The 19,679-nt window shown below is 50.5% G+C and overlaps 7 protein-coding genes across 7 annotated transcripts; 4 read left to right on the forward strand and 3 right to left on the reverse strand.

The window, feature by feature from the left end:
* Nucleotides 1–73: 73 nt before the first annotated feature.
* On the reverse strand, nucleotides 74–4,226 carry BKA67DRAFT_535091 (armadillo-type protein; the record flags this gene model as incomplete). Its single annotated transcript, XM_046099963.1, has 8 exons — nucleotides 74–825; nucleotides 882–1,483; nucleotides 1,534–1,676; nucleotides 1,726–1,984; nucleotides 2,034–2,137; nucleotides 2,186–2,410; nucleotides 2,463–3,314; nucleotides 3,366–4,226. The coding sequence occupies 8 exons, from the start codon at nucleotides 4,224–4,226 to the stop codon at nucleotides 74–76; spliced, it is 3,798 nt and encodes a 1,265-aa protein (XP_045958002.1).
* Nucleotides 4,227–5,297: 1,071 nt separating this feature from the next.
* Nucleotides 5,298–6,506, reverse strand: BKA67DRAFT_658076 (uncharacterized protein; the record flags this gene model as incomplete). Its single annotated transcript, XM_046107220.1, has 2 exons — nucleotides 5,298–6,228; nucleotides 6,283–6,506. 2 exons carry the CDS (start codon nucleotides 6,504–6,506, stop codon nucleotides 5,298–5,300), a joined length of 1,155 nt encoding a protein of 384 aa, XP_045958003.1.
* A 972-nt stretch (nucleotides 6,507–7,478) lies between these two features.
* BKA67DRAFT_562947 (uncharacterized protein) lies at nucleotides 7,479–8,431 on the forward strand. Its single transcript, XM_046102638.1, has 2 exons — nucleotides 7,479–8,249; nucleotides 8,318–8,431. The coding sequence occupies exons 1-2, from the start codon at nucleotides 7,509–7,511 to the stop codon at nucleotides 8,330–8,332; spliced, it is 756 nt and encodes a 251-aa protein (XP_045958004.1). The 5' UTR covers nucleotides 7,479–7,508; the 3' UTR covers nucleotides 8,333–8,431.
* A 513-nt stretch (nucleotides 8,432–8,944) lies between these two features.
* BKA67DRAFT_516651 (acyl-CoA N-acyltransferase) lies at nucleotides 8,945–9,585 on the reverse strand (the record flags this gene model as incomplete). The annotated part of the gene is made up of 2 exons (XM_046097833.1): nucleotides 8,945–9,334; nucleotides 9,406–9,585. 2 exons carry the CDS (start codon nucleotides 9,583–9,585, stop codon nucleotides 8,945–8,947), a joined length of 570 nt encoding a protein of 189 aa, XP_045958005.1.
* Nucleotides 9,586–10,427: 842 nt separating this feature from the next.
* BKA67DRAFT_535095 (Lecithin:cholesterol acyltransferase-domain-containing protein) lies at nucleotides 10,428–12,391 on the forward strand (the record flags this gene model as incomplete). The annotated part of the gene is made up of 2 exons (XM_046099964.1): nucleotides 10,428–10,751; nucleotides 10,814–12,391. 2 exons carry the CDS (start codon nucleotides 10,428–10,430, stop codon nucleotides 12,389–12,391), a joined length of 1,902 nt encoding a protein of 633 aa, XP_045958006.1.
* A 1,070-nt stretch (nucleotides 12,392–13,461) lies between these two features.
* On the forward strand, nucleotides 13,462–14,697 carry BKA67DRAFT_658080 (THUMP domain-containing protein; the record flags this gene model as incomplete). Its single annotated transcript, XM_046107221.1, has 5 exons — nucleotides 13,462–13,533; nucleotides 13,618–13,782; nucleotides 13,833–14,255; nucleotides 14,310–14,450; nucleotides 14,506–14,697. The coding sequence occupies 5 exons, from the start codon at nucleotides 13,462–13,464 to the stop codon at nucleotides 14,695–14,697; spliced, it is 993 nt and encodes a 330-aa protein (XP_045958007.1).
* A 2,758-nt stretch (nucleotides 14,698–17,455) lies between these two features.
* Nucleotides 17,456–19,000, forward strand: BKA67DRAFT_658081 (uncharacterized protein; the record flags this gene model as incomplete). Its single annotated transcript, XM_046107222.1, has 1 exon — nucleotides 17,456–19,000. The coding sequence occupies one exon, from the start codon at nucleotides 17,456–17,458 to the stop codon at nucleotides 18,998–19,000; it is 1,545 nt and encodes a 514-aa protein (XP_045958008.1).
* Nucleotides 19,001–19,679: the final 679 nt, after the last annotated feature.

Below are 19,679 nucleotides of genomic sequence, written 5' to 3' on the forward strand. Positions count from 1 at the left end.
CCAACCATGCTGTCCACAACCCGTTCCCGAATACGAACATCCCCGGAGTGGCTCGACCGTTTCGGCCTCAATGCTATTGATTGAACAGCCCGGCCACTCCATCTAGACCCTCTTCTGCCTTGATGGCTCCAGAGTAGTCTCCGTTGGTGCCTTGCGGAGCAGCCGGAGTCATGAATCCTTGGGCCATCTGACTTCGCGACGCCTTCTTGGCATGCGACTTCCGCGTCGATGACAAAGAACCAACTCCCGTACCCAACTTTCCCATCTCAGATATACTGACACCTTTGAGCTCACTAAACAACTGCAGCACGTAGTTACGTTGCACCTTGGAGTTTGGTGTTTCTCTGATCTTGTCAACAGTTTCGTCCACATCTTCCTGTCTCAAATTGGGGATCGAAAGGAGTACTTGTCTTGGAGTTTGGGTAAGTGGGCTGTAGTACGAGATAATAGCCCCGATGAACGTGGCAATCTCTTTCTGTAGTTCCACATAGTAGGGCTCGTTGATGGACTGGACGCAAGACCTCAGGACGTCGCTGGAGATGTACTCGCGTATCATCGATGCAGTGTTTGCAGGTATTGGTGCATTGTCAATGTTGCTGTCTTTGTCATTGTCAGAACTAACTTCCATGCCCTCCACTGTGCGGAAGTCAGGAACAATGGATCGGAATACTCGTAACATGATGCTGCAACAACGCGTGTCCCGCACTCGGATGACATGCGTGCAGAACATGAGTAGAGGTTCTACGATCTCAGATCGCATCAAACAGAACTTGCGAAGCGTTGCGTATCTTGTCGTGTTGCCAGCAGCCTTTGATAAGGGCAGGTCTAGCCACATCTTAGCAAAGCTGCAGTGTTTGACGTGTGGATGTGATTTGACTTACTCATCCTGGCAGGATCCAGGAAATCGGCCACCATCATCACCGCAGTGTATGTCAGCTGTCTCAATATGCTTTCTGACTTCATCTCCTCAGCCAGTGCGGCTTCACCAGCTTGCACGCCCCTCTGGTTCTCCAGTGTCTCCCACTCAGAAGTAATCTTGGCATCCATTTGCTGAAAACATGCTGCCATCAACGGTGGTAGGAAGTGGTCACGGAGGTCTGTTGGACAGTTGTCGACCAGGTATCGGACGAGGTTGAGTAGGTTGATCTGTTGATGCGGTGAGAGGGAATAAGAATTTGCCATGAGCGCGTTGGCTAGAGGTCCTGGTAGTTCTTTGAAACCGTAGAACTGCACGTCCAAACGACTCATGCAGTACAGTATCGCGTAGACAGATTCTCGGACAAACCTGATGGTACCTCTAATGGTAGAACCGAGGCCCTCCATTGTGTGTTTTTTGTCCAGCACGCGAGCGTAAAATTCATCCTTAGAGCCTTCTGAGATGCCTGCTTGCCAGAAACGGTCTGTCAAAACGCGGCCTACTATGGACTTCATTTCTTGTGGCAGACCAGCCCAGCTGTCAGGGGAAGCGGAAGCGTGAGCGTGACTATTGATGGTTAGCTGGGCCACCGCAGCACACTAAGCTGTGTGTCTCACCTAAGGAAGTTCAATAGCTCTGGAAGGATGACAGGGAACCCATCTTGCCATAGCAAGCAAGCGGTTTTGTAGGCGACAGTCTCCTTATCGATTTTTTCGATTGAGGCGGTAAGCATTGATTTGGTCGGCCGCAGGGGCAGCGCCTTTACTTATCGTCAGCCTTGCGTTGCATCGCGGACGACTATAACATACCGCCTGTCTCTCCTCCATCTCAGCTTGCAGAGCTTTGCCCTCGTCGTCTAGAGGCATGGAGCCCCAGTCTTTGACCTCATGTACTCGCTTTCGTGCAAGGTAGTCCTGAGCTTTGTCCAGTCCCATCATCTGGCAGAATCCGCTGTAGGACGCCAACGCTTGCTTGAGCTCCTCGTTGCGCCATTGTGCTTTGACAGGCTCTATGAATTCTTGGAGCTTCTGGACCTTTGTCTCCTTGTCGAGACGACTGCACCGATGGCTACGCTTGTCAGATAGAACAAGGAAGTATTGTAGTCGAAAAGACTTACATGATTGTGAAGAGAAACGTCTGATATGTAATTTGACGTTTCTCGTCCATGGTTCCTGATGCAATCATCTCATTGACCCTTGCAGAAATCTGGTCGTACACGTCCTACCACGCGTTAGAGTCTACTATAAAATTAAAATTAAAAGAGCATACCAGAAGATGGTCGGGCATTTTTGCCGCAAGCCTTTGCAATTCGAGCATACTTTCTGTCTGCAAATCCTTAATAGCATCATTGTATTGCCGATAGTCGGGCTGATGCGCTGGCCAGGTTAGGAGAATATGCTCAAGCACCTTGAGCATGAATCGAGGTTTTCGATCAAGTGCTGTTGTGGAGAACACTACTAAGAGTTGAAGGACGCGTTTTCGTATGAGGGGGTCCTACACATAGTGAGTAATCTTGCATGTGGTCTCAGCCCTTCACATGACTTACTTCGAAAGACATGGAGAGCAAGCGGGTAGCCCAGCCCTCCAACATATCTTCTAGAGCGCCTATGTCTTGGGCTTGAATATCAGACCTGCCTCTCCATTTCATGCAGCCTCTGAGTGCGGCTTCAATGACTGTGGCCTGTGCATCGACTCGCAGCACGGCAGAGGAGTTCTTCTCATAGGTCGAAGGGTTGAACCCTGGCTGGCCATCATAGAGATGCTGCAGAACGTTTTCCGTTTGGCTCAGGACATGCTGGACAGCATCGGCGAGCTTGAGTTGGACTATGTGCTCAATCACAGTGGAAGCATATCGTCGGTAGTTGCCAAGGAACGCATGCCGCTCGGGGACCGTGTCCGTGTCTTCCAGCAGGAACAGATACGTAGCATCCTGTGTATCTTCCGGAAGACTTTCGTAGCGCACCAATCTCGAGGCACAAAGTTCTAGCAAGGGGCCGATAAAGGAAGGCAATTCAGCAATGCTTTGGCCCAGTGATCGGTGACCCAGCAGCCGCGTCCAAGTAACAAGCACAGGGATTGACACTATTAAGCTCTGGCTTTGTACCACCATAAGCAGCAGCTGGAGAAAACCCTGGAAATCCACACGTTCAGGATCCTTGGGCAGGACTGCAAACCGGCGGTCCAGGTAATTTCCGAGGAAGGAAAGAACCTCTGACAGCTTTTTGCCGAATTGGTACTTATCGTCGTCGATATCTTCAGCATCTACTGTTGACCACTGAATTAACTGTCCAAACACTTCCACTGACTGGCTGTTGTACAGTGGTACGACCAAGTCGAGAAACTCTTGATCCACAAGACTGTTGCGTGAGTACAGAGCATGCATAGCCTCCAAAGCACCCTATAGACAGAGTTAATAGGCCGGTGATGACTTGAAAACGCCGTGAAATACCTTTTGCACAGAAATGTGTGAGGCTCGCAGACCTTGACACATGGCGGGCACGCACCCAGTAGCCGTCGCAGCATTCGGAATGACCCAAGGCATCAGTGAGAAAAGCACAGCAAAGGCTCGGACGGCACAGCTCCGTAGCTCCTCATTATTTTGTACATCGCCGGACAGGCATTGGGTCAGGAATTGTGTGATCCTGCCCAGCCAGCCTTCGTCGCCATATCGGACTTCAGGTCCTGCCTCTCGGTTGGGGAAGGTTTCGAGGAGGACAGCGGCCGGTGTAAAAATCTCCACGGAAGCCCTGCTGAGAAGGCCTTCTCGCACGGCGACGGCAGGGTCGTCCGAGTTGAAGATCTCGTCAGACAGCGTCTCGAGTATAAGTAAAACCAACTCCTTGTGTACGGCGGAATCGGGAACCTGCCACAGTTGTACCAGCAGAGCGTCCATGTCCATCCATGACCCAGCCCAACACCGCTTGGCGACTTCGACCCATAGCTGGGCTATCTTGTTCCGCAGATACACCGGGTCGTCTCGTGACACGTCTCGTGCAAGCTCCAAAACCCACTGTCGGAGGGCGGCCTGGAGCTCTTGGGGGTATTTGTTCCACTTGTGTTTGATGGCGTGTTCGAGCAAGGAGAGTGCGTAGTGGCGTACGAAGGGACTTTGGTTCTTGTCGGAAGCGAGTGTGTAGCCGTGTGAAGGAGCTTCGTCGATGGATTTGACTTGCTCGAGGAATTGCTGGGCTTCTTGACGGGCCTGGTTCGAAGCTCGCGGGTCGTGTATAAGTTGGAGGGCTTCGTGAATCTTGGGCAGAATCGACATGCCGTTGGCTGCGTCCCCATTCGCGCCTGGTGCACCTGCCATGGCTTGATGTCCCCTTGACGCGCCCTGGATGATCCGTGATGTTCCTCGACGTATTGAGACGTGGTGGTGGGCGCAAGAGGTGCTTTTAGTCAGGAATGTGGTCAGCCAGCTAGCTATCAGAATTGCCTCGATGCACCCACGAGAAGCTCGTGCTTGTGGTTGTGCTTGTGCTTATGGCTTGTGCTTGTGACGGTGATCGTGGTGGAGGGGTGTAGGTACCGCGCCGTAGAGTAGTTCAGGTAGCTGGGTGGAAACGGGATGATCCACCAGAGCACCGGTTTGTCTTAAACTTGACTCATCTGGGTGTGTGATGTGGTGGTGGTGGCTTGCAGGAAAGAAGGCCCTCTGAGATGTCCAACGAGCGGGTGAGCCTGGTCCGCACTGGAGCTTGATGCCCAAGTATGAAGGGTTCGGTTCGGTCCAGTGAGGAAAATTTGGCAGCGTTCCTGAAGTCTCAGATTCACGAGTCTCGAATCTGTACTCGGATTCGCTTTGATAAGAGAAAAAAGGAAGCAAGGGCCCAATCAGTCACAAGGCATGCCTGCACTATGTAACATGCAAGAGCTAGGTCTGGCGAGGAGCCTGGTAAGGTACAGAATGCGCTAAGGTTAGTTGGAGCAGATCGCCCGGCGGTTTTCCAAATTAATTGAGTATCCTACCGGACACAAACTGACAGGGTCTTGCGAGGTCTTCATTGGCGAGCCCACCCCGGGACTGCCCAGGTCTGCCAGGTAGCCAGGCTCTTGTTTAGCAGAGCTTAGCGACCAACCCATTGATCCGTCAGCGCCTAGCATCCACTAGAAACCTTGTTGGACCCGTCAAGTTTTGTTTATGGAAACACCTTAAGTCACAGCAGCGTCGTCATGCATATGTATGTATCGAAGTAAGGTTATATATGTTCCGCAGGGCAGCATTTCGTTGACGGGGGCCAAGTCCTGCGAGTCTCTGGAAATCCACCTGTGCATCAGCACGTACACCATCGACACACCATACACTTGAACAACCTTCACCCGCATTTGTGTCTTTTCCCGTGCAATAACTCTGCCATTATGCCGACGTAGAGCCCTGCTCCTATGAGAAATCCCACACACATAGCCGCTTATCATAGAAGCTGGTTGATACAATACGGGCTGATTCCCCATTTGCACTCAGCCGGAAATCGCTCCCATAGTTCATGCTCTCGTGCTCCTCGAATCGTGCCAGAACCTCCATCTTGCATTCATACCAAGTGCCAGATAGCTTCACGACCCTGGCTCCTGTATACATGCAAGATGCAAGAATGGTAGCTGTCCATCCACCGAGGCCTTTGGTGTCTGTGTCAAACCGCATCACCCTCAACCTCCACACTCCACCGCCGAGGTTGAGCTTCGCCAGAAGCCGAGGCGCAGCTCCTGCAACGTACACTCTGATATGGTCATCATAACTTCCAGTCAGTAGAACGTACTCCTGAGTGTCCTGGTTTGTGTGCAACGGCAGAATGGCTGTAACCCCGTAGTCATGCCTGCCAATTTGCTTAGTGTCCCCTAGAGCAGACCAGGATTCCTCATCGTCGGACTCGCAAGTGCTGGCCAAAAGTCTGAAATCATCCCCCCCTGAAAGAATCTTGAAGGATGCCGTTTCCGCGTCGCCTTGGACGCTGGGTCCAAAGGCCACCGTCCAGGCTTGGTCATCGTGGGAATGGATGAGGCTTTCATCTGATTTCATATGCCAGTCTTCGCCCATGCGAAGCAAGTGAACTTCGCAGGTAGAAGTTGTGACCGCGATGAGGTTAGGGATGGTCGGATGCCAGCAGCACGATAATATGAGCACATCTTGCTGAGCGCCCAGTGGCTGATGAGCGATGATCTCCGTCAATACAGGACTATTGTCGGCTGAGGATGATGCTAGTCTCAAGAAAGAGAGCCTACCCGTGCTGTTCACGACAGCAAGCACATCGGTCTCGCTGGGGTGGAAATGCAGATCAAGGATGGCGGAGGGCTGTGCCAGAGTCTGAACCTTTTCCCTTTACGATTGTTAACCTATAACTCTTACAAAGAATGCTTCCGCGCAGACATACACTTTCCCTCCAGTCAACTGAAACACCACGAGACTACCATTGCGGGTTTGTGGATGTTGACCGAGGGCGTCTTGGCTCTGTTCAGTTTCCGCCTTGTCTTTTTGCAAATCATAAGTTCCCACAACAAAATAGTCTGGGTGCGATGGGCAAAACTCGATGCAGCTTGGAGGGAGGTCCAATATCGAGGTGTGCAGCGAACTGATCAGTCGCCCCTCTTGCGCCATGTCATGCAAACAGTCTGGGTCGGATGTACCTATATATGGATGGGTGTGCGACCACATAAAATTCCAACTCTGAGAGTAGCGTACCCAACCAGAAAAATTGCCGAGAATGCAGATCCGGCACTCGAATCCAAGACAGGAAAGAAGCAGTGGCGTTTATTGGGCGCTCCGATTCAACGGTCCGGCGGCTTCCCCGCTGTCGAATTCCTTGTCCCTGCCTATCGTGGCTTCTAGCGGCCGTCCTTCCTGCAGATCCCTGCAAGTGGTAGTAGACAGCAATTGGGCACACATTCAAAGCTTGTCGCGGTGAACATCCATAAGAATACTGCGGGTAGCTAGCAGATTGCCTGGAATTTAACGGACTCGCAGAATATGTTGCGATGGAACTTATTGGCAGATATAATGAGAAAAGCATGCATAAGCCTCGTGCCGCCAGTGGTGGAAAGAGTTTCGAACGACTGCGCGCGCTCTTGTTGTGCCCACTGCTAGGCGTGGAAGCTTTAGTTGAAACCCCCACATGAGCTTGCTTCTCCATCCGTGACATCCTTGAGCTTCCACCTACACCCAACGTCATGTGTGTTCCCCTGAAGTACAAGAAGAAGACAAACCTGGGGGTTGTTGGCAATTTTCGTTCCGCCAGCTCTATCAAATTCTCAAGGGAAAAGTCTTTATCCTCGGCCAACGATCACATTGTCAACCTATATATTCAAAAGGTAATTGTCCTTGTTTCTTTTATCCCCCAACATTTTCTGGCAATTCAAATATTGTGGTAAATATTCACCTCCGGGCCCTCGCGAGACCAACACTTCACTTTGTGTTCTTTTCACAATTGGCGTTTCGGCGTTCGTGGTCATGTAAGGAGCATTTGTGGGACGCCAGAGACATATCAAGGAAACATGGATTCAGATACCGAGTCTGATTTTTATGGTACAAACTCAATTCTAGCTCGAATGAGCAATACTGATAATTGCCATAGGAGATGAAGCCACCGTGGCAGAGCTTGAGATGAGGGTTGAGGACTTTGACACAGATGAGTGGTGGATAGATGACAAGATCATCCAGACCCCGCTGAGCTTGCAGTCCAAGAAACTCGCACAGCCAGATATTACCCGTTTTCACAACCCATACGCTGGGGTTTCTGGCGCCTGGCAGCTTACGGAGACGGTTGAAGACTTTCTTGTCCGCCTTCCGCCAGCCACTTCGGATGAGGCCAAGGTTGGCTCATGGATCTTCATTTGCAATCCGTACATCGACCGCAAGCGTAAACACGATGCCCAGAACCAGCGAATCAAGGGCTGCGAGGACGAGGCGCCCGAGGAAGAAGGGGCCGACCTAATGCGATTTTGCCAAGGCGGGGAGGAGAGACTTCATCTCGTTACAGATTTCCATCTGACATTGAATAAGGCTCTGATGACGCCGGCTATGCGTACTCGTGAAATGAACAAGGCTGCGTTGGATGCATCCAATGACATACTGAACTTGGCCCAGGCATTGCATGTCAGATCCGGAAAGTGGATGCTCTTTTGTTCAGTTCATACAGTGAACGAGGTCTGGGGCATTGTTGCAAAGGCTACGTCGAACAACGAGTTGGGAATTGCCGCTAAAGTGGCTACAAGATGGAGGGACGATACCAGAACAGAACGTTTAGTCTGTGTATACACTGCCGACTTTGCGGACAAGCGTGATGTTGAGAGGGTTGCCTTGAAGCTCCAGGAGCTGGGTCTGGTGCAACCCCGTGGGAAGCCTCTGTATTACAAGCCAGGTTAGTCAACTCCTTCCTCATGAGTTTTCCGGTTTTGGGTGGGATCATGTACTACGTTAGATTGTGACTCACACCGGAGATTTGTTACTCTTGATCCTCGAGCATACATTTAGCCTATCTGAGTTCTGTTGTTTACACGGTTACAGATGCATACACTTACTTGGGGATTGGTTCTGGTAACTCGTGGAGTATCAAAGCCTCAATTTACAACACAAAAGACATCATGGGGAAGCTATGAACAGCGGGCGATGCCGTGCTCCATTCGATCATAAAGTCATTTAATTGCTTTATGATACTTTGAAATCGTCTTGCAGTAATTGCTCTACATCTGAGCTTCATCTCCTCGTTGTAAGGGATACTCTCAAGCCTGGCCATTTGTGCCATCGGTGAGAGATAAATGTCGGCTTGCCATAAAATGTCTCTCGATTTCGGATTTGGCTGGAGCTACTCCCACAATTTCGCCAACCAAAAGTCCCCAGAAACGTCGGAAGAGGCATAGATGAACTGGGCGTTGTATATGAGTTGCTTAGCGGAGAGTACACATCCGTTCTCGAGATTTGTTTCGTGCAGATGCCTTGAGCTTGTACTGAATGACTATAGCATCCTGGATGGATACAGCTATTCGTGTGGGGGATGATGGGTCAACGAAGTAGTCCCTCCAGGTGCACTCTTCACCCTCCTAGACGGCCTGAGCTTGTCCTTCGGGAATTGTTTCAGGAAGTTGTGCTTGCATCTGCGGTTTCAGCAAGAGCACTAGTCGGTAAGCACTGTTGCCGTTGAGGTAGTATCTGTGTAGCTTCTTAGATCGCAAAAAGCCTAGCCGCTCGTATAGACGCATCGCAGGCTTGTTTGTCTCTTCGGTTTCCAGGACAATCTCATCGGCTTTCTTTTCTACCATGGTATCAATAGCCTTCTTGACCAAGGCTGTAGCTATCCCATGTCCGCGGTATGCAGATGCCACAGCCAGCATGGCTATGTATCCTCGGTAGGTAGGGGGGGAGTGCGAAGCGTGATGCTCGAGTTTGCAGATGATGACACCTATGAGAGAGTCGTCCTCCGGGCTCAGTGCCTAGTGTTGCTGGAGATTAGCACACGACGGAGCGCCGACTATCTCGCGAAAAGAAGTCGGAAATGCCATACCATGAAGCATAGGTGAGCCCACTGGTACAAGAAGTAGCGATAGACATATATGCTATACGGCTCGCTCAAGTCCTTGGATATCAATGCTCGAATAGCAGGCAGATACTTGTCCTCCAGGGCATGCTCGTACTGGATATAGCGCAATTCGCCGGGGAGCGCGGCCGCGGTTGCAGAGGCCATGGTTGAAGCGCTTGTCGATCAAGGGTGTGAGCCGGAGTGGCTGCTGGCTGGTCATAGAGTCGTCGGACAGATGGGTAAGAAAAGAGATGTCAGAAAAGAATCATCACGTCGTGAGCCAGCACCCTGTAAACGCAAATGCGATATGTACACGCATGCGCGGGGTTCAATCCAGTGCCGCCCCTCTGTAACGCACGCAGCAATGGTAGGGCTGCAGACAAGGACGATTGCTAGACAAGGCGATGTTGGCGTACAAGTGAGATGATGTGGTGTTGTTGGAGAAAGCCCACTTTCACATGCTCCAGTTGGGATGGTTTGAGCAAAGGTCCGGTTCTGGCACACGAGGCGCTCAATTTGGTTGCATGTGCAACCAATTAAACCATGCAACCGCGGGAAGCGTCGAAGCGCTATACTTAACTAACCTTATAGTAGACTAGGTTAGGTTGGAAATACACTAAGGTTAGAACAACCTCCCTGTGCTTGTACGCATCCCGTCCTCGCTTGACGTCAGTGTGCGCGAAAGGTTCTGATTCTGATCTGCTTCCCTCATGCCGAGACCTGCCATACCTGCAGTCTTTCAAAGGGACAGCTCTAAATTGTCTTGGCCAAAATCTTCGTCGCACACACGGCCGCCCATCCGAAGTCGCCCGTCCCTAATCTTTCAACCCGCCCAAGCGTCGTGCCGAGCTGCTAGTCTGGAGACAAAACCCGGCACGCTTGTTTTGTATTGTTTCGTTTGGCAGCGGCAACACCGGATACACTTGTCTAAGCCGAACACTGCAGCCAGGTCTACGTCCTTGACCAACACGGCGCCGCGCATTCCAGTGATGTAGGACTGCTTCACCATGGCCTCCGAACTTCGCCGGCGAACAATCGCCGTGGATGTACCGCCCGAGTCCCCTACCCTGGAGTCCGCCTCCCGCAATGAGAGCCCGACGAGGTTGACAGACAAGCTCGAGCACACAAGGCAACATGGCCACAAGAAAGAAACACGCAAGAGAACCAGTACTTTCATCTTCCTTCTGGGCAGCTTGTTTGGCATAATAGCGGCTGGCTTCCTGGCCAAGAGCAACAACTTAATAGACTTTCCCGAGATTGGGGAGCTGAGTATGGACAGCTTTGTAGATGTTCTTCCAGCTGGTTTGGTGAAGGATATGAGAGACCTCGTGGTACGTAAAGCCTTCCCGGCACTCACATGTGTGCGCTGGTTCTAACGCATCCAACTGGGCAGAAAGGAGAACGCGAGTTCGTCGATAGCTACGACGCCTTTTCCGTCGGCCTCAAAGCGAAGAGCGAGGGCCTCCACGTCCACCACCCCATTATCATGATACCCGGTGTCATTTCGACCGGTCTCGAGTCCTGGGGCACCCAGAACGCCTCCCGCCAATACTTCCGGAAGCGCTTGTGGGGCAGCTGGTCCATGATGAGGGCTTTGGTCCTCGACAAAGAAAATTGGAAAACCCATATCATGCTGGACAAATATACAGGCCTCGATCCGCCCAATGCCAAGTTGAGGGCAGCCCAGGGTTTTGATGCGACCGATTTCTTCATTACCGGCTATTGGATATGGAATAAGATATTTGAGAACCTCGCCTCACTTGGCTATGACCCCACCAACTCCTTCACTGCTGCGTATGATTGGAGATTGTCTTACCAAAATCTCGAAGTGCGCGATCTGTACTTCACCAAGTTGAAGAACCACATTGAAATCGCCCAAAGCTTCTCTGGCAAGAAGGTCGTTCTGGCTTCGCATTCCATGGGAGGCCAGGTTCTATTCTATTTCCTCCACTGGGTGGCTTCCAAGAAGGGAGGCAACGGCGGCGACGACTGGGTTGAGAAACACATCGAGGCTTGGATCAACATTAGTGGCTGCATGTTAGGCACCGTCAAAGACATTGCAGCAGTCATGTCAGGTGAGATGAGAGACACGGCGCAGCTTAACGCATTTGCTGTATACGGTCTAGACAAGTTCTTGAACAAGGATGAGAGAGCAGAGATTTTCCGAGCAATGCCCGGAATCTCGTCAATGTTACCGATCGGGGGCGATCGGGTTTGGGGGAATCTCACCTGGGCTCCTGACGATCAGCCTGATCAGAAACACTCCTACGGCTCCGCCCTCAACTTCCGTGTCGGTGGTAATTGGACGGCCCCTGAAAGAAACTTCACCGTTGGCGAATCATTGGACTATCTTATGAACACAACCGAGGACTGGTACCAATCCATGCTCAAAGGGTCTTACTCACGTGGTGTGGCCGACACAGCCAAAGAGGTCAATGCCAACGAGGACGACCCCGTAAAATGGATCAACCCGCTCGAGACACGGTTACCCTTGGCACCAAGCCTCAAAATATATTGCCTCTACGGAGTCGGCAAACCTACAGAACGTTCATACTACTACCGTGCCCCGGATATGCCACACCTGACCAACCTCAATATCACCATCGACACAGGCCTTACAGTAGACAACATCGACCACGGCGTCATAAATGGAGAAGGAGATGGAACTGTGAATCTCTTGTCGATCGGCTATATGTGCAACAAGGGTTGGAACATGAAGCGCTACAACCCCGCTGGAGTACAGGTCAAGGTCTATGAGATGTTGCATGAACCGGAGAGGTTCAACCCACGGGGAGGGCCAAATACGGCGGATCATGTTGATATTCTCGGGCGACAGAGTCTCAACGAACTCGTCTTGAGGATAGCTGCCGGTAAGGGTCATACCATTGAGGAAAACATTGTGAGCAATATTAGGGAGTATGCGGATAAGGTGAAGATATGGGAGGAGGGAGAGAAGCCGAAGGATGAATGAGACCTAATGAGAAGAGACGATGGAAATACCTAATGACAATGACTTCGGGCACATAGAGGACGGGAAGGCGTTATTGGGGGACAGAGGATGATTGTGTATACACATACAAGTGCAACAGATGTTGCAGTGTACATGCTGCTGTCCAGACCAGGATATTTAAGCATCAATAGGCAATGTCTCATACATTCACCTGCCTCATTTCGTTACTGGGATTACGCGCTGGTGACAGCGGGCCGAAGCCCAGTAGAGTTGGGCATACTGAGATAGAGTTCGCAGCTCTTGAGATACGAAGCACGCCTTTACTTTTGTGTGGCAGGCACGTAAAAGCTTCTTACCAGTGCATCCATCAGATTCTTGTGGTTACTTTGAAGGTAAATTTACTGGCATCAAGGCCTGGGACAAGCCCCTGGCGTAAGCAGAACTTCATCTGCGTTAACCACAATGTCTGCTCCCAACATTGCGAGACCTCAGAGCGACGAAGAATGCAGTGAACTAAGTTGGGGGTACACAAAACCTGCAGGTGGGTGGTAAGTGGCGCCCATAGGCTTTCTAGGTTGGTGCCTTGAACATATTGCTTCGTGGGGGGGCCAGCAAACATTTGGGCCCCTGATCCAGTCGTTCTTCCCCATGTCCGTCTTTACGATATTGTGACCAATATACGTCCTTTGGGGGCGTGTGGCATATCAGGGCAACTATGATTATTTTGCGACAGGATCGGAGTTGGCCTCAAACCGCGTCCTGAAGTGTGCTAGCGCAGAACGAGACTCTTCGCCCTTCTTCGCAGCAATGAGCAGGTTCAAGCGGGAAGTGAGCACTGAAAATAAAATAGAAGCATTGCAATTCAAACATGTTGTAGACCAAACTAGAAGGCTTTAATACTTTGCATATTCACCTTAAATTGGAATAGTGAATGCAATCAGACCACGTGATCTCCAATTTTCCCATTTTGGCCGCCCGACGACGTTGATTGGGTCTTTTTCTTACCTGCTCAACTACGCACGCTAACTCCAAGAGAAAGTCTTGAACGGCACACCAGGTCATTCCAAAGCTCCTCTAATCATCCTTGCACCATGGGAGAAGCAGCAAAGCGGAAGGGTGGCCCTGGAGACGGCTCCCAAGGTCGTCAATTGAAGAAGAGCAAGGTAAGTCGAGGCTCCACACCAGAGCTTGTTGGCACTGAGTGTGCTGCGACGCGTCTATTGCCGCAAACGCTGATCCGATTTCAGGGTGGAAACCAGGGCAAATGGCAGACTCCCCATCAGAAGGCTAAGATCGAAGCTCACAAAGGCAAGGCTGGGACACTTGAAGTCGGTGATGTGGGATTTTGGGTCTCGTGCCAGCGTACCAAAGAGCAGAAAGCGTTGATTGAGCTTGCCGCAATTTGCGATGAGGTTGGTAGGATTTCTGACATAATCCCGACATTTACTGACCGCCGTTGCAGTATGGAGAGAAAATTTACGGCATTGAGCGTCAGGCGGTAGCCGAAGACAGTGACGATGATGATGCCGACATTGAAGCGTCCATTCAGAAGGAGATTGAGTCGATGAATACAGTGAACAAATCCCGACGTGCAGACTCGGCATTTGCTCCCATGCGCGTTAACATAGACTGCTTGCTTTTTGTCAAAACGAAACCCCCGGTTGAGCCACGGGAGTTGGTTCGCAGGATCTGCGAGGAGGCACAGGTCATCACTGACAGGGGTCAGAGAAAGTCCAGGTTCATCAATAGGTTCATACCCATAACGCTCATGGGTAAGGCGACCGAGAACGGTGTGGAGGAACTTGCGAAAACCGTCTTGGCGGAGCATTTCCAGCTCGTAGGTGTAGATGACAAACCCCAGGATGAACAGAACCAAGGACCCTCGGTATAAACAAGCCCACCAGTTTCCAAGGCGTTTACAAACTAATAAAGCCAATAGTACGCAATCCGATACTCGTCCAGGGCACATAGCACGCTCAAACGGGATGAGGTCATTAAACAAATTGCAGCGTTGATTGGCCCACGTCACAAAGTCAATCTCACAGCACCAGACAAGGTTGTTATCATTGAGATCTACCAGGTTTGTTTCGGAGCATTCAGGGACCCTCAAGCATGCACTAAACGTATATATATAGACTTTTTGCGGCATGAGCGTGGTTGATGGGGATTTCGATGCCTTAAAACGATACAACCTTAATGAGCTATACGTAGCAGCAATGCAGGCCAACGAGAAGGCAAATGAGCTGAAAGAGGGTGACTCTAGGGTTAAGAAGGACGGGCCTGAGGTTCAAAAGGACGAAAGCGAGGCAAAAGAACCCAGTGACTGAGGCTCATGCTAGTTTTGTTGGTACACATCATTGTTGCGTCACAGCTGTAGCAGCAATTGAGTTTGGCTCTCACCGGCGTTGAATACGTGGGAATCAGTCAAAAACCCCCGCATGATCTGTTGTGCTGATGCTGGCAAGGCTGGGTAATGATACGAGCAGATCCTGTGTTTCCAGTGCGAGCGTTTGAAAGGAACGATGGTGAACGTTCAAAATTCTAGAACATGGGACCTTGCGTATTCCAGCCATTGAAAAGGAGAGATCGCAGGTGGGAGGTGGCACGGCATTGGATATTAAACAGTATGCAACAACTACCTTGTGTGTCCCATTAAATCGGAAACAAGATCGCACAACAGATTCTAACATGTCGTTTGTCAATCCTGGGACTATGATGTCGTGACGAAAGGAGCAGGATAATGGTCCGTGTGAAGGAATCATTGACGACAAATTCAAATTTTGGGGGTTGCAGCTTACCTGCACGGTACTTACAGCATATATGGTTGAACTCCATTGGGTCTGGATAACGTCTCAATCTTTGGCGCTAGGCCCTATTGCGACAAAATTGACGAATACTCGATTCAAAGGTACCAAACATACGTGTGGTGAGGACTATGGTCAGTGGCTGCTTGTTAGTGCCTATGGCGACTCGACCGTCCTCCTAACCTTAGAAGTGTGTGTCGTGGGCCTGAAAACGAGGTATCGCGGGCGTCTGAGACGGATTGCTTGGCTCGAGCGAAGCGGTCTCTGGGAGCACTGCCAACAAGTCAACCTGAAGATGCTTATTAGACTGAGCCACGGTGATGGATTTGGGGCAGCGGAAGCTCAGCAGAAAGATGTTTCAATGTGTGACAGACATATCGCTTCGGTCTGTGACATGTGCTTCGTTGCAAACCAGGGGCCAAAAGCTACATTAGCACCCAGTCGGCACGGGACCGAGAAGATAATTATGGTGGGTTTTATTTAAGCATGGGGTTCATCGTTTGATGGTGTCGCACCGAAGCCAGTCCCAGCATTATGGTAAACAGGAACCAAAGCTTGCCCCAAGCCAAATGCGGCCCCACCGTTCCGCGCCCTAGAAGCACCCACCGCGGGGCTTTCGAAGCTCTCGAGGCTCTTCTTCAGGGCCCGGAACCACCATTGCGCGTAGTATCCACACCTATCGCTTGAGACCAACCCCAAACGGGCGCACTCGCTTACTCTCAGCCAATCAGCACATTTCTGGCTCGCTTCTCGATGCAACCTCATCTTGTCCGCCTAATCCTCGAACCTACAACCTCATGCTCGCCGGCCTCGACTTATTAGTTTCAACATGACTCTGGATCATGATGCCCCACGACAATTGTCCATCCCGTAATCTATTCGCTCCTTCGCTGCTCATGGAACTTTTCCTCTGCTTATTATTAGTGGCACCACTACCCTACCGCCTCTCTCAAACAGGCGCTCACACCGCTGGACATCGAGATACATAATAAGCCGTCGTCACCGTTGTGCTGCGGTCTCGCTTCGTTAAGCCAATAAGACTCTTCTTGACCAGCTAAAGCGGATCTTCTTCAGTCGAGTACAGCAACTCCTCAACTTCGGATTGCATGGGAGCTGCCACGGCGTGCTAGCGCTTCATCGTCGCTTGAATTGTCCTGTTGCGAGTGCTACAGCCATGTTTCGAAAAGCCTCCCTCAGTACTATTGATCACTATAAGCAGATGCAGTCGTCTAGAAAGCCAATGAGGCTTCTAGAACATTTCCTATTGCGTACTCTCCGATGGCACCTGACATGGGTTTGATTGCTTGGCGCAGTCCTTTACGCCTGGCTGTTGCACTTCATCCAGCCTAAGCCACGCCTCGCAAGTGTTGTTGGACGTAATCTTGGCACTCACTTTTGTCAGTTTATGGAGTTTCGAACACTTACTAGCGTAGACTAGTTAATTGTTTATACTTTACATCACGGTTTTCTGCGCTACTTGGTAGACATAACATAACGGCCCATGTCTCTGCTCGTCGTCAACCGTGACCTTTCGGTTAATGGCTGGGATTTCAGCTCGAGCTTATTTCAACAAGCCGTTAATTGTGCTCTTGGCTCGTCGTGTTGTGCAATTTGCTCTTATCTAGAATTGCTAGGTAGAACATCAAGTTGGAAATAGCCACCTGATGTCATCAAGGACTGTATCATCGAGCGCTTATGCTTTCTTCACTCCCTAATCACACTGATTCGGTCCTACCTCATTCGCTCGGATCCCTCAACTCCCGAACCTCTTGGATGCCTCATTCTGATATCAGCATATTCCCCGATCGATTGCACCTCTACCTCAACTAAGGACCATTCACACAAACACGGTTTATTAAGGTAGGCGAGCAACCTACAGCTTGGCAACTACCGTTAATACCACCTGGCTGTTATTGTCCCGAGTCTATATCCGATATCAATACGTCCATGACAACAAATTCCAGCCATTTGTGTGCTATATTGTCTTCGACCCCAGTCCTCGCAAGCGTCGCGTTTTGAGAGACCCCTGAATGTGTGGTTCAGTGGTCAAATGGCACACCCAGACGTGGTGAGTACGAGGTTCTCTCTAGGAACAAGCCCTGGTACATCACTCATGCCATGTCGTTGTGCCTCCATGTCACTCTCCACATCGGATTGCACCTTTCCAAGCCCTCGCTTGTTAAAAAGTGTCGAAAGTCCACAATGTTGCACCAAAACTCGGATTCCACGTTACCAACCAATTGCTGTTCCACGAGTTTATGGCTCGTCACCAGTCAGATTGATGAATACTCCATTAAACCACTCGCCGTCCATTGAGGATTTGAAGGCTGTTATAATCCGTGCCTTGCCCGACGTATCCATCGAGTCTATCCAACCGCCGCCCACAACTAGGCCGCAAAGAGATGTTCACATCAGGATATCAGGTAGCAGAACACTTATGTTGACCATCCCGCCACATCAAATGCTGAGGCTGCTGCGTTCAGAGCAATGGCTGGTGCTCTCGGAGGCGCTGATAATCCCATGGATGTGCAGGAGGGCATTGGAGTACACAACGAAGGACAAAAGGACATCGATCTCTTATCTTATCGAAACCGAACCATCACACGACATTGCAACAAGCCCAACAAACTCAGAAAAAGACTTGAGGCGGGTTGAGACGTCCGAGGGGTCTTTGATCCGGTACCTTCCCGCCCTAATCTCGCACTCACCCGCAAGTGAACAGCTGGGAACGGCATACAACTTGACAGAGCCGCCTCGAGGAGTACCTATCACTTCTTTGCCGGTTCCTCTTTCCGAGGCAGAAAGGAGTAGGGTGGAGTACCAAAAAGGTCAATTTATCAGATGTATATCAAACCTGAAAGAACCAGGTTCGAAGTTTGGATTAGTTGTCTCTGTCCTTGGGCCACAATCGTCGTCATCGGCGGATTCTAGCGCTGCAGCGGCAATTGTTGGATCAGGAGGCGTAAACTCCTGGTCAAATGCTTTCCTTGCTCTGGTGGAAGGGACGCTCCGGGATGGCGAAGACCGTGCCGTTACCATTAGCTATTCGTCGATTCGGCATCATATGCATCGGCTCAGTCATCTTTTGGATGCGGTAACACAATCACGGCTTGTGGTATTAGACGCCGGCAGTGATCTCAATGTGTTGGTCTCAGGCTCGAGACAAAAAGAGGACCAGAAGGATACACAACCACTATCAACGGGGGCAACGCAAGGCACACTTTCTCATACCAATATTGCCAAACAGGATAGCTTGGGCGATGAAACGAAAGAACCAGGGTCAAAATACATTAAGACAAAGAACCCAGATAGAAGACGGACGGGGAGTCCAGGTGGCGGGAGCGAAACAAAGCAAAGCTATGACTTTCCCGGAATGTCAGTTACGGGCCTTCGAGACTGGAGCAACTGCATTTTTGGTGACCCGCTCATGACATCAATCTTCAGCGAAGACCCATCTCCTGAGTTTATTCGCGGCTTTCGACAGCAGCCACCATCTTCTACGACCTCTTCGGCGTCCACAACAAGTACACCGAGGTTGTCAAGTCCGCCAACTGACGAGATCATCGAAGACCGCGAGAACGCAGCTGTTCGTATCCTGATGTACGAGTGCTACCACGCCACAGTATGCCTTGTCAAGCAATTCTACCGGCCCGCTAGGGCTGACAGCAGCAAGCGCGAAGTAGAAGCTAGGAGGCGCCTGGCAACCGTTCTGAACAAACTAGCGGAGGTCGATGAGAATGCGACAAAGAGACATCGCACAGCAAGTGCGGACATCTGGCCGGTCAAGAAACCAAAGGCCAGGACCGAGGCACAAGATTCTGAGTGATGAGGCGTATATTTTAGAATTAAGAGACCCTGCTCAATGTAGAAAAGTATTGTGGCAAATGGAATCAAAAGTACACCAGAAGCGTTCATGAATTACACTGGGCAGCTATTGAGCAAGCGGTCGGGCGCATAGTTTTAACGAAGTGAGGAAGCACATATGAAGAAGGCACGCATATGGGGACGGTACGAACTTTCCGTCGTGACGTCTTTAGTATATGTCTAGTTATGAGAACACTCAGTTTCCAGGTAAATTCTGAATTGCTCAAGTTCCCTATCTTTATGCAATTGTCTCGCACGGGTATGTGACACAAATTTGAAATTAAACGACTTCAAGTTACCATCATTAAGATAGTAGGGATGAAAGGGCGAAGGGAACGAAAACAGTTCTGATCAAACCGCACATTCACTTATGGTATCGTGAACCTTTTATTATGGAATCCTATTGCAGGGAATCCCCATTGTTTTGCCAACGTCCTATTTCCAGAGATAGGAGAGACAGCTCTACAGTAGACCTACACAATATTCTAACAGACTACTGATTAGCTTTTACATTGTGATGTAGAATTAGACATTGGGGGTTGAAAGAATTGGTGGTAACGTTTGTATCGAAGCAACTAGAAAAAGCGAGGCACCACCACTGATGTCGGACATGCCTTCGAGACTGCCTGAAGCATCTCAGC

This window comes from Truncatella angustata (genome assembly GCF_020726525.1).
Source record: "Truncatella angustata strain MPI-SDFR-AT-0073 chromosome Unknown BKA67scaffold_4, whole genome shotgun sequence".
Taxonomy (NCBI): domain Eukaryota; kingdom Fungi; phylum Ascomycota; class Sordariomycetes; order Amphisphaeriales; family Sporocadaceae; genus Truncatella; species Truncatella angustata.

What these genes read in the sequence shown, in the direction of transcription:
- BKA67DRAFT_562947 (XM_046102638.1), top strand. Translation starts at nt 7,509, where the DNA reads ATGAGGGTTGAGGACTTTGACACAGATGAGTGGTGGATAGATGACAAG.